This window comes from Corapipo altera, unplaced genomic scaffold, assembly GCF_003945725.1.
Source record: "Corapipo altera isolate COAL_440 unplaced genomic scaffold, ASM394572v1 44, whole genome shotgun sequence".
Lineage (NCBI taxonomy): Eukaryota > Metazoa > Chordata > Aves > Passeriformes > Pipridae > Corapipo > Corapipo altera.
This window is the reverse complement of record NW_020884880.1, coordinates 3,083,379-3,095,780: the sequence shown is the minus strand read 5'-3', so window position 1 is coordinate 3,095,780 and position 12,402 is coordinate 3,083,379. Positions and strand designations below refer to the sequence as shown.

The 12,402-nt window shown below is 36.2% G+C and overlaps 1 protein-coding gene across 8 annotated transcripts in view; it reads left to right on the top strand.

The window, feature by feature from the left end:
- The window catches only part of SGCE (sarcoglycan epsilon), a 33,522-nt gene that overhangs the window by 17,691 nt on the left and 3,429 nt on the right, over positions 1-12,402 (top strand). For 4 of the 8 annotated variants that reach the window (XM_027639219.1, XM_027639218.1, XM_027639225.1 and 1 more), the window contains 8 exons: positions 742-814; positions 1,633-1,831; positions 3,499-3,661; positions 6,963-7,174; positions 7,933-7,959; positions 8,673-8,861; positions 10,447-10,490; positions 11,302-11,336. In XM_027639219.1, the coding sequence (XP_027495020.1) occupies positions 742-814; positions 1,633-1,831; positions 3,499-3,661; positions 6,963-7,174; positions 7,933-7,959; positions 8,673-8,861; positions 10,447-10,490; positions 11,302-11,336 (942 nt within the window). The remainder of the gene's footprint in view (positions 1-741; positions 815-1,632; positions 1,832-3,498; positions 3,662-6,962; positions 7,175-7,932; positions 7,960-8,672; positions 8,862-10,446; positions 10,491-11,301; positions 11,337-12,402) is intronic. The other 4 variants (XM_027639222.1, XM_027639223.1, XM_027639226.1 and 1 more) reach the window with 2 other exon arrangements.

The following is a 12,402-nucleotide window of genomic DNA, read 5'->3' as shown; positions in this document are numbered from 1 at the left end:
TGCACACATTTCAGGCATCCTAGATATTTAAACTTTAAGATTGGTGTACTTGCATATTTTAATCATGAAGGTGTATGTTTCCAAAAACAAGATGCAAGAATGTTGTATCTACCCCCAAGTTTTCACTTCCCCTATAGTTACAGATTTCAAGATTTTTTTAAAACTACTTATGTTGGAGCAACATTTGTGAATCCATTCATGGAGTATGACTTTACTGGGTCTAGAGCTAAAACTAAACCCCAGTCTCAGAGATGAGAATCTCAACACTTTTGCCTTTTTAAAAAAAAAATCTCTATCTAGTTTAGTTCTCTAGGAGCTATTGATGAATGTAGATCTTACAGTATTGATGGAGGGGTTTGGAAGCTGGATGGGAAAATGATTGCTTATGGTTGTTCTTAAAGAAAACAGAAAAGGAAGAATACACATGTGTGGTAGAACACTGCTGTCAGGGCCAAAATACTATTTTCACATACATTTCTTGGGTAATTGTATTTGGCTACAGACTGGTCAAGAAAACTCTAGTGTTCTGACTTGAAGGTAGTACTGCATTAAATAAATTGACCATACCTTTCAAATGTTATTTTATATTAGCAAATGAACGTTCATACATTTCAAAATAAGGAGGCAAAGCATTTAAAAGGTGATAAGTATTTCTGAATTACCAGTTTAATTTTCACGGATGTTTCATTTACCTAATTTTTATTTTTGCATTGTTTTGCAATCATATCTTTTTCACTCCAGATCACTGCGTACAACAGGCGTACCTTTGAGACAGCAAGGCATAATTTGATCATTAATATAATGTCAGCAGAAGGTATGTACAGAAAATAGCTTGTTGTGTTTTGAACTGAATAAGCAAAGCCATCTCACAGGCTTTGGTTTTTCAAGATAAAAAATACTGTAAAATAGTTGTCTGATGTTCAAGCCAAATGCTGGGACACAAGGGAGAAGTAAGAGAATTTTTCCTGCTTTAATTAATTTTGTTAATTTAAGATGGATTATTTCTGTCATACAGGACTGTTTTTCCTCACTTGTAAAAAAAAAAAGTTAGCTTTTTTGTTTTTAATTAAACTGGTTTTAATTTTAAATTTCTCCCTGTCTTTTCAAATGGACTTTACTTGAAGGATTTCCTTCTCTTTCTGCATGTTATTTAGTTTTCTTAGTTCTGCATGTACCTTATGCAAAGAACACTTATGTAGGCAGATTCATTAAAAAACAGGTTAAGGCATATATACACATTTAGTCCTTAAAATTAGTTGTTCGCACCATATTTACCTATTTATATTATGGAGTGTTGTGGGTTGGAATCCATTGTTACTGCAGATCAGTTTTGACCCCCAAATTAACATGAATGTAATTTTATCTGTTTCATGAGGTTTTACCAGCTGAGACTCTTTTCCTCCAGTCCTCTTCTCCAGTCCCACTTGCTTTATAAATAACTGAAGATTTTCAGCTGAAGTAACAGCTAATGGTACTCACTATTGAATTAAATATAATCACATTAGGTTCAAAATTAACTAATTCAAATACAAGACTTTTGGAAAGCTGTATAATCTTAAAGTAGTATTACATTAATCATTACTTCAGATATTGGAGCCTTTGTTTAATGCAACACTCTTTCATCACAACTAGATTTTCCTTTACCATATCAAGCGGAATTCTTCATAAGGAATATGAATGTAGAAGAAATGTTAGCAAGTGAAGTTCTTGGTGACTTCCTCGGAGCAGTGAAAAATGTATGGCAGCCCGAGCGCTTGAATGCTATAAACATCACTTCAGCCCTTGACAGGGGTGGGAGAGTTCCACTTCCTATTAATGACATGAAAGAGGGGTAAGCACATGTGTCAGTCTGATGTTTTTGCTTTACACTTCATTTTCTTACTGAAAAGCTTAATATTTTTTCAGGTTTTCTAGAAACTTTGCAATTGCTGTTTTATATTTTGGGATTAGATATAATAAGTTTACTGGTGTTCTGAGCCCTAATTATAGTACAGGTTTACTATGATAGATACCATTACAACAGGCAACAGTTCCTGTTTGATGTTACAGTCCAAGGAATACTAACAAATTCCATTAATTATGAACCAGTTGGTAGTAAGTATGCTTATTTTGTAATTCCAGTTTTACTTCTGAGCAGTCATTTGGCATGCTTTTCAAGTTTTTAATGGTTTCCAATTCATGAAACTCAAAGTTTTGAAGCAAGGTGTGATAGAGCATAGGTTACAGGGACACTTAAATTTTTAAAAGCATTTAGCATGTAACGGTGTAATTTCTAGCTATACTCTTATTTAATGTCAGTTAGTTATGTGACTCAGGAGCACTGTGGACTTTCTTCTGAAAGTCATAAGCTGAGGTATCTGAGGAGCTCAGGTCACTTAGTGTAAACTTCAGGAATGCACTATTTCCAGTTCTGATTCGTAACCATAAATTCTGTTCTGAAATACTGTACTTCTCTTGGAAACTAATAAGGATTCAGTCTTTTCAAAGTCTGATTGTGATAGGGCTTTTCCAGGGTGAAAATAAAGATGCCTATTTATTTTTAGATAATTTAGATATTTTGGTGTCAAATAATATCTGAGAAAGGGCTGAAGGTTCAAAATTTGAGAGGGGTGCAGAAAATCTTGTTTCAGAGCCTTTTTGTGTATCTGGAGGTTTTGAGCACATTTAAAGGAGGCAAGTCATTTCTGTATTAGCCAGAGTAATAGCAGAACCACTTAATACAAGTGGCTGCACTTCAAATATTTAATTAGATAATGCCTGATATACCAAGTGGCAACCAGAACCTCATTTCTGTTTCAGGGTCCATTGGTATATTATTATCCAGTGCAGCAGACTGTATTTTCCAGCAGCATTCTGTATATCTAAATATGACAATTAGTGTAGTAACTCTTATTTTATGTATGGTAATGCTAAATGAATTATTAAGTTTACATTCAACTTTCAGTATTCTGAAGCAAATTTTATTGGCAGAGCATAGCTACAGTATGGCATCTTTTAGGAAAAGCTGGGGATTTGGCAGATTCATATTAGTATTAGGTTTAGAAATAACTAGTCATCGTGAATTTAGTTTGAAAATATGGGAGGAAACTCTTCAGAAATACTATGATGAGCAAGACTAAAGATTTCCTTAAGATAAAATGACACGATTTTAATCCAATTTTCAAAAGTAGTACTGATTTACTTATATGAGGAAACTCCTCCTGGAGCTCTGTGGCTGCACGGAAATTGACACTTCTGCTGGTAAGCAAATATTTACATTATGTGGGAAAACAGAGTATGTTGTAATGTGCAGCTAGAAAAATCCTTTTGATTTCAGTCAGTTTTTTGTATGCTTAGATAAAGTATACTATGAAGAAAAATAATTTTTAAAAGTAATTTCAGTCTTTAAAGAAGAGCTGAATGTTACTGTAAACAGCAATAATGTTTGGAAGAGTACATAACTGTGCTTTGGGGATTTGTGAGACATCCTGCTGGTCTGTCACTCCTCTTTTTCTGCAGTGTGTATGTGATGGTTGGGGCAGATGTTCCATTCTCTTCCTGTTTACGAGAAGTGGAAAACCCACAAAATCAGCTGAGGTGCAGTCAAGAAATGGAGCCTGTAATAACCTGTGATAAAAAATTTCGTACTCAATTCCATATTGACTGGTGTAAAATCTCTCTGGTGAGTTATTTTATTATTGCATAAAAATGATGTTTATAGAAGTACAGGTGCGAGTTTTGCCAGCCTGGCCAGACAACTTTGCCAGTTGCACTTTATTGTGACTGACTTTTTTTTCCATCTACCAGACACACGTAAGGTTGTGAAAGGATTTTGCTATGTAGGCTAAATTCTATTAGGGGTGAGCCCCAGTGAAACCACCATATTTGTTTTCACTAGCAGTGAATGCTATAAATGGCCAGAGAACTCCAGGCCTTACAGAACTAAAAGTAATGAGATAATTATTTAGGTATGTGTAGTTCATTAATTTAGAATGCTAATACTGCTAGTTACACTTGCTTTCCTAAAAAAAAGTGTGTGTCTACATATATGTATGTTTTCTCAGATGTTGATTCTACAGCACTGACCAGTTAAATAGCATTTTTATGCTGTTAAAAAACTGTTTCTGGAAATGGTCTACAACATATTTCATGTTAAAAAGGAAATGAAAAGAAAATAATGTTGACGAATTAAATGAAAATAAATGGGAACATTTTTCTCAAACACAAGAAAAATGATAACCAAACAGTAGACTATTTGCCATTGGAAGGAGTATAACTCCTAAAGAGGCTTTTTAAGATTTTTTTTTTTTTTAGTTCCAGTAAGGAAAATCAAGAAATAATACAGTATTGGAAGAGAATGTTGCAAAGTTTGAACAATGATGGTGAAGGTTCATAAAGTAAACTTAGATAATTGTTGAGCTGCTTCACACATTACTGAGAAGGAAGCTGAAAGGAAGATATTAAATGCTTTTTATAGTGGAAAAAACATATTGAGTATGAGAAAAGGTATTCACACACAAAATTGATTGAATAACTTCAAGTCGTTTCTTCCTATACACTAATAAATTAGGAAAGCTGCTAGAAAACTCGGAAATACTAGTTTTCAAAAGAATATCCAGGTTTTTTACATTTTATTGGCCTTCTGTTGAGAAATTGCAAAAGGCACAAGTGTACACAACAATACTTACCAGCACCTGAAAAACAGCAGAAGGTAGCTAGTCTTTATGAAGAATAAACTATGTCAAGTCTTCGATTTCCTCCTACAAGAAAGAAATAGAACAGAGGTGCAGCAGCAGATGTCATTCCTTTATGGTAAGGTTTTTTAATACTGTCTCACAAACAAGCTCAGGAACGTGGCCTAGGTGAAGCTAGGACCTAGTGAAGAGCTGGCTGGTAGCTATAATCCTAGAATAATTATTAATAATTCCTTGCTATTCTTCATTAATAGCTGGATGATGAAATGGGCTTATTAAATTAAATTTGCAGTCTCTATGAAACTGAAAGGATCTGCAGCTGCATTGAAGGACCAGATAGCATTCAGAAAGATCTTGAGAAGTTGGAGAAACAGCCTTAGGAAACAGGGTGAATTTTAAAAGGAGCAGCAGAGGTATAGTGCACACAGCAGTGTTCATGCAGAATGAAGAGTGGCTGGTTAGGAGTACTTCAGGAAAAAAGGTCTGATAGTAGCAGTGGCTCATAAAGTAATCATGAAGCAGCATTGCCATGCTGGTTTGATAAAAGTAGAGATCACCTTGGGATGTGTAACAGGAACAGGCTCTCAGAGAAGTCTAATTTTCTGCAGCAGCCTATAACTCAGCCTTCTTGAATTCAACATTTGTTTTGGCGGCTTGCCACAATAACTGAATTTAAACAGTCTTAGGGGTGTTTACTGTTGCCAGCAGCATTGCTGCTGTAACCTGGTGCATCAAAGGGAAAAGGCAGGCGAGCTTCTCTCTATCTAATCACAGTCTGCTTTTCACAAGGCAAGCCAAGGGGCAGGAATTCTCCTCTGCCATGGGCTGGGAGGGAGTTGAGCTCTGTTTCCCATAATCACAATGTAGATAAGTGATTAAAAATACAGCCATCATAACCTCTTCTTCCCATTTTTATGAGGTGACATAGGCAGTTAGCACCAAATCAAAGAGTGGATTCAAGTTTGAGGGTCCCAAATTCTGCAAAGAGGGACAATGTAATAAATGCTTCTTCTTAATGCTGCTTTTTGATAACTTATTTTCACTTTGTGTGTGGGCTTTTGTCAGTCACATAAAAAGTACATCAGTATTTTTTGTGCATTTGTTAGGGTTTGAGATTCAGCTAAACAACCAGGTGGAACTCAGGGTACCTAAAAGATACTGTGGAATTAATGAGTGGAGAATACATAAGTTAATTTTTGTTTTGCAAACTGTGTTGCACTAATAATATACATATATGTGTGCATTTGAGGCTCAGCAGAATTTCTGGCAATCCATGAAAATCTGTTCATCCATTGCATAAGTTGTTACTTAAAGTGTAAATTATAAAGAAATGACTATAAGTTGCAAGATTTTTCAATGAACAGTCAGACAAAAGTTCAACCATGTATGCAAATATATTTGATTTTTATTAATGATCTGAAGAGAGTCTTAAGCCAACACTGATAAAATGTAGTAGTAATATCTAACTAAAGATAACAAGAAAACAGAGGCAGAAAGTTAAAAAGTCATCTGGGAATGGCAGTCAAATGCAATAGGAAATTCAGCAGCAAAACAAGGTTGTATTTTGAGGAACATTAGGTATAGACGTAAAAAAATATAAAAACAAAATTACTTGTGACCAGGAATGCAGCCTTCTGAAGGTTAGTTGAATTAAAAAAAAAACACCTTGGAACTCCGACTGATGAACTAAATGCTCGTCTCATGTTGTGGTGCCTCCTGCACTGGGTGTGTGGGGCAGGCGATGAGCTGCTCAGCCCTCAGCAGCTCAGTTGATGCCTCTTGCTTTTTTGAGCACTGGATGGAAAGCACTGAAGGCTAAGGAGGAGGAAGAAAGTCATAGGTATATGACTCTCATCTCTGCCACACTCATACAAGAGAGGGCAGTATTGTTATTTAGGAAGACTAGTAAGAAATGGATTAATTCATCAAAAAGAAATCAGTACTAAAGAATTAGTTTGCACTAGGGATGTTTACTGAATTTTTACTCAACTACTGTTTGTGTGACGTATGCCTGAAATTAATCTGTAAAAACTGTGGTATCTCTGGTAGGCACGAAACAGAGTCATATTATAACATTACTATCACATTGATCAGAAGCTTTCATAAAATGTAAGGTTTTATTGAGTAAAAAAAGTGATTGGATAAAATTGTATAGAATTTATCTAACATGTAATATGGATCCTTTTATATGTTATCGTTGGTTAGATACTGCCTGTTTTTACATTCTGTTACTTTGTTATTTGATCATCTTTTTTTTTCTTCTTCTTTTTTTTTTTCCCTGGGTATCAGGTTGACAATACAAAACAAGTTTCCACCTTTCAGGAAGTGATTCGTGGAGAGGGAATATTACCTGATGGTGGAGAATACAAGCCACCTTCTGACACACTGAAAAGCAGAGACTATTACTCGGATTTCCTAATTACACTGGCAGTGCCCTCGGCAATAGCACTGGTGCTTTTTCTAATCCTTGCCTATATCATGTGCTGCCGACGGGAAGGAGTGTGAGTACTTCAACACGCTAATAAGTAACTGTAGACTTTTCTAAGATTATAATGCATAGAGGACTATTTGTTAGAATAATTCCATTCAGATCATTATAAACCTTTAAAACAGGCCAAAAGATACCTTCTTGAAATGCTGAACTATTTCTCACCTAAGCACATGCACTAATTTCCAAGCAAGTGGACATAGGGCCTTTAGTTGTTCTAGTGGAAAGGTTTAAAATACTCAACATATGCACAAAACTCCCCAAAATCTCCACATGTGCACAGCTCTGCAAAATGCCCCCAGCAAATAAAATACTAATAAAAGATCATTGGTTCAGGAGGATATTAAGTAATTTCTAAAATGCTAACCTTCATAACATAAACCTGGTTGAGATTAACTGAATTTAGACATACTATAAAAGAAAAACACATAAAAGGAAAGCAGCAAGTAACGTGATTCCTGCCATTTCTTACACAAACTACAATTTCATTTTGTCACAGAATTTATTTTAGCCAGAAGCTTGTTCTTTAACCTGCATTTTCATTTCCCTCTGTGTGCGTGTCTGTGTGTGTATGTCTGTCACCATTATCACATCTCTCTACGTCCGTTCATCAAGGCCTCATCATAAACCCTGTTGCAAATGCTGCCAAGTTGCGTTTGGCAATAACCTTGTCAGCATTTCTACATCACGAACTATTTTCATCATCAGATAGATTTAATGTTCCAACTATCAATGCTATTATTTAATTCATAAATTTTGTTTTGTTTTTAGGGAAAAGAGAAACATGCAAACACCAGAGTAAGTGTCTTCTTTCCTGTTATTTTTCTTTTACCATTTAATTTTCATTCTCAGTAGCTCGTCATGCTTCATACATGTGTGTCATAATCTTCTTCCATTCTCTCTAAACCATGGTTTAATTCATAAATGTGAAAGCTGCTTTTAAATCAGAGTCCTGGCAAGGATAGAAGACCAGAATAAAAAGGGTTTGAAATTAACGACTCATAATTCAAAATAAAATAGTACTGTTAGAATAAATATGTTAATATGCAACTTATACTCCTGGTTATTTGACTTCCCAACCTGTCTCTTAAAGGCAGTGACCAGGAGAAGAAATAGCCTGGAAGGTATCCAGGGTCTATACTGTGGAGTGTTTTAAAATTAATTTATGAGCTTTTATGAATCTACCACAAGAATCAGGAGTTAACCAAAGCTTTCATTTTAACTGCAGCAAATAAATGGAACATTAGCCATAAATTGCACAGTCTTGGATCCTGTGAGAAATATCTATTCAGGTAGAAAAAATCTAATGGAAAAATTACTGCCTTAAAAATTAAATAAAGGCAATATTTATTAACTTAACTATGTAAAGGTACAGTAATTGCTGCACTGTAGAGTCTGTAGCATGCATCAAAGTCCTTCTATTTTTAAGAACAATAATAATTGTAAAAATCTATCCGTTTTGGTAGAGCACTTAAAATATGTATTCACTATTTTATTTTCTTTTGACATAGCATCCAGTTGGTCCACCACAGTGCTATACAGAAATCAACCAAAGAGCTTCGTGACATGTCTAAAAACAGAGAGATCGCGTGGCCTCTTTCAACGCTCCCCGTGTTTCACCCTGTGACTGGGGAGATCGTCCCGCCCCTTCACACGGACAACTACGACAATACCAGCATGCCACTGATGCAAACACAGCAGTAAGTGTTTAGATTTTATTTCTTAATGCTCACTGTGTTGCACGATTTAACTGTAGATTCCAGTGCATGTCTTCTGAAATGTGTTTCTTATGGAGGTTTCAGTACTGACTCTCAGTTCAAGATTGCTCCGATGTTTGCATTTCCAGCAACAAGAAAGGCCTTCTGTTATAAAATTAGATGGCTGGCTTTCAGTCTGAAAGCTTAGCAAGAGGCTTTGCATGGAACAGTTAGATATGTGAATATTTTGGAGAAAAACTACTTTTGATAGAGGAATCAATTAAAACTGTTCTATTTTAGACAACCTGTCTTTGGAGTTCCGGTATAAAACTACCACCAGGTTGGTGGTAGTTTCATACCAGAAAATCCAGAATTTTTAAATGGTTAGTCATGTACCTGTCACACATGGTTTGTGTTTGAAATGTTGATGTTGAACAGAAGAACATATTCCATTACACAGATAAAAAATACAGACCCGTCAAGGAAAACACTCAGAGCTCTCACCCGTTTTCATTGTTGCCACCCTCTCTCCAAGACAGAAACCAGAAAAATACTCATTCCTGTTCTTTAGAGTTCATTTACCAGTAACTTAATGAAGCTACTGAGACAGACCCATCCAGTGCTTTGCACACGTTCTAATTTAGACAAGTCCATAGTGCTGTAGCAAAAAGGCATTTCTGGTAAGATTTGCTTGAGGTGCCTGGGGCTGAGCAGATCTGAGGCAGTGGTCTCAGAAGTGGTTGGCATTTTTCAATGCCATCTCTACAACACCATCTCTAGCTGGTAGCTCCTCTGCTGGCAGGCCTGCATGGTCCCAGTGGTCCAGTGGCAGCACTAACTAGGCCCTAATTTACACATGCTTACCCTGAATTCCCTTCATAATGTAGTTCCGTGTTTTCTTCTCCCTTTCCCAAAGCTAAATTCTCCAGGAAGTACAGCTGTATAAATTATTCCTTGTACAACTGCATCAAAGTGCTCTGCCCTGTCTTTTAGGGCTTCTTTATTCAGAATAGCAGTTTTTTATGACTGGGGTGCCAAATCTCGTACCAAAGGCTTTCTTGAGTTGTACATAAAGTATTTATCTGCTTCACCTATATTCCAACCCTTAATTCCTTTCTGTAAAAACACCTTAATATCTGGTAACTGTGAAAACAGACACTGAAGCAGGACACAAAAATGTAACTTTGCCTTGCTAAGTGAACTGGTCCGACCCATAAAACTGGCTGACTGTTCATTCACTCCAGTGTCAATAACTAAGTGGCAGATGCTGTCACCTTTGCTGTACTCATCACTTACAGAAACCAAACTTTGCTTAACATCAGGAACCCGTGGTGACTCTTGTTACCTCTGGCATTTCACCAAGTCTGAGCCTTTGAACCTAGCTGATAAGTGAAATAATAGGAACTACTTTAGCAATAGTTTTCTTTGTTTCATGGACTTGGCTAACCTTTGGACAACTGTATTTGCATTCTGAAAATAGATTATGGCTTCATAAGCAAAAAAAATGAAGTGTAAATACTCAGCTTTCATCATAAGACAGTTCAGACTTTGTATGGAAGCATTAAAGATATTAAATGTTTTTTTATAGGAACCTGCCACATCAGACTCAGATTCCACAGCAGCAGAGTGCAGGTCAGTACTCAGAGAATACTGTAACTATTAAGTGACTAGTGTGGAGGAATCACTAGTCAAAATGTATACAGGCTATGGACAGTGGATATAATTCTCAAATATAGTAAAGTATTACAGCATTGTCATTCCAAAATTCTGGGATGGGAATGATTGAACAGGTGGGAGAAATGCTACATTAGGACTCTGCATGAGACCCTGGAATCGGGTACAGCTAAGTTAGAAACCTTGTATAAATAATTTTCTGTTACAACATGAAGCTACAGTCAGATTCCCAAATGTAGTTACATGGTTGGGATTCTCTGATACTTGGTAGGAAACCCAAATTTCTAATTCCCACCAGTACTAGTTAAGCTCTGAAGAAGGAGCTCTTTAATTGCTGTTATTAGACAGAAAGGGTCGATACTGGGGAATCTGTGGTGAGGCACATATCCATGCTTCAGGTTCCCCTGTTTTAGTCATCACTTTTGTATCTTTTCACAAATGCTCATGCACTGATTGAGGTCAGGAATGCCCTGTCAGACTAAGGCTTGACTGGTCTCTCCACTTGCCATCTCAGGTTTGAGAAAAAGCTACAGCCATACCATGTGAAAGGGGGTAAGAATCACACAGGGAACAGGTAGAGGCCAAATCATGATTTTTAAATATTCAAAGAGGTATTTAAGCAAAACACTAAAGAGATACATATGTATTGAACATAATATGGGAACTACAGCTCCAAGTGGAAGATTTCTTTTAACATAGGAGTTACATAAGCAACTCTTTCTTTTCATTGAAAATCCTTCTTCTTCATTACTGCTTTCGGGGATTAAAGGAGAATTTCGTATGACAACATTTCAAAGATTTGAGGCAAGTATATAATAGATTTTTTTGCCCATGCGGGTTGTTTTGTTATCTGGAAATTAAAAAGTTATAAAAAGCCTGACTGTAGTTCTGCTAGTTTTGCTATTTGTGTGCTTTATTGCACATAGGCTGGAAATGGGTGATGACCCTGGGAGTCAAAGCCTTGATCCAAAGCCTCCAGCACTGGTTTGGGTTGACATTTAGCACAGCTCTTCACACTGACTACTGCAGACATTTAGAAGGCAGAATAAAAATGTCACACAGTGCTACTCTTCTGCTATGACTGTTTTGTTACAAGAATTCCAGTCTGTCTTGCAGTAAAAAAAGATGCAAAATCACCTGGTAGTACTGTATGGTGACAGCAGAGAGGAATTTTTGAAAAGGTATGAAATATAAGCTAGCATGGGTTTGGCACTTGTGAGTCGCACTGAAAAACTGCCTAAAAATAGATCTTAAAAATCCTCCTGTGTCTATATTTTCTGTAGCACATAATTTTTGTAGAATACAACTGTTCTTTCATATTCATCACAGACACTGCCTGTGACAAGCTCTCAGAAATCCGGGGTGGGGGGGCAGGTGTTGGAATGTATTTGGGACAGACAGTGTTTCCTCCTCTCCTCTTAGTTTATAATGACACCTTGCTTTGTAACTCAGATGTGCCGGTGAACCTGCAAGCACTTCCATGACATGATGGCATGTGCCTCTTTCAGTTTATCTTCTGTGGTATCTTCAGGGTATCTATGACTCCTGTTGTCAGAAGGTTAGATTTTTAGAAAGTTATCATTTAAAACAAAATTCAGCTACTACTAAGTTTTTTTAGTAGCATGAGTACAAACTTAGCAATCAATTTTATTCATCTGTTCAAGTAAGAAATTTACAGAAATAAAACACCTGAGGCCAAAAAAAACTATAGACTTTGATAAATTTTCTTCCTTTTGTACAGAAAATTCAAATTCCCAGTAATATATTCAGGATTGTTAACATACTATCAGTCACTACTATGAATAAGAAATTTCTCTTTTAAATCTTCAGTAGGCCATATTTAGTAATTTGAAGAGCAGACCATGGCTAA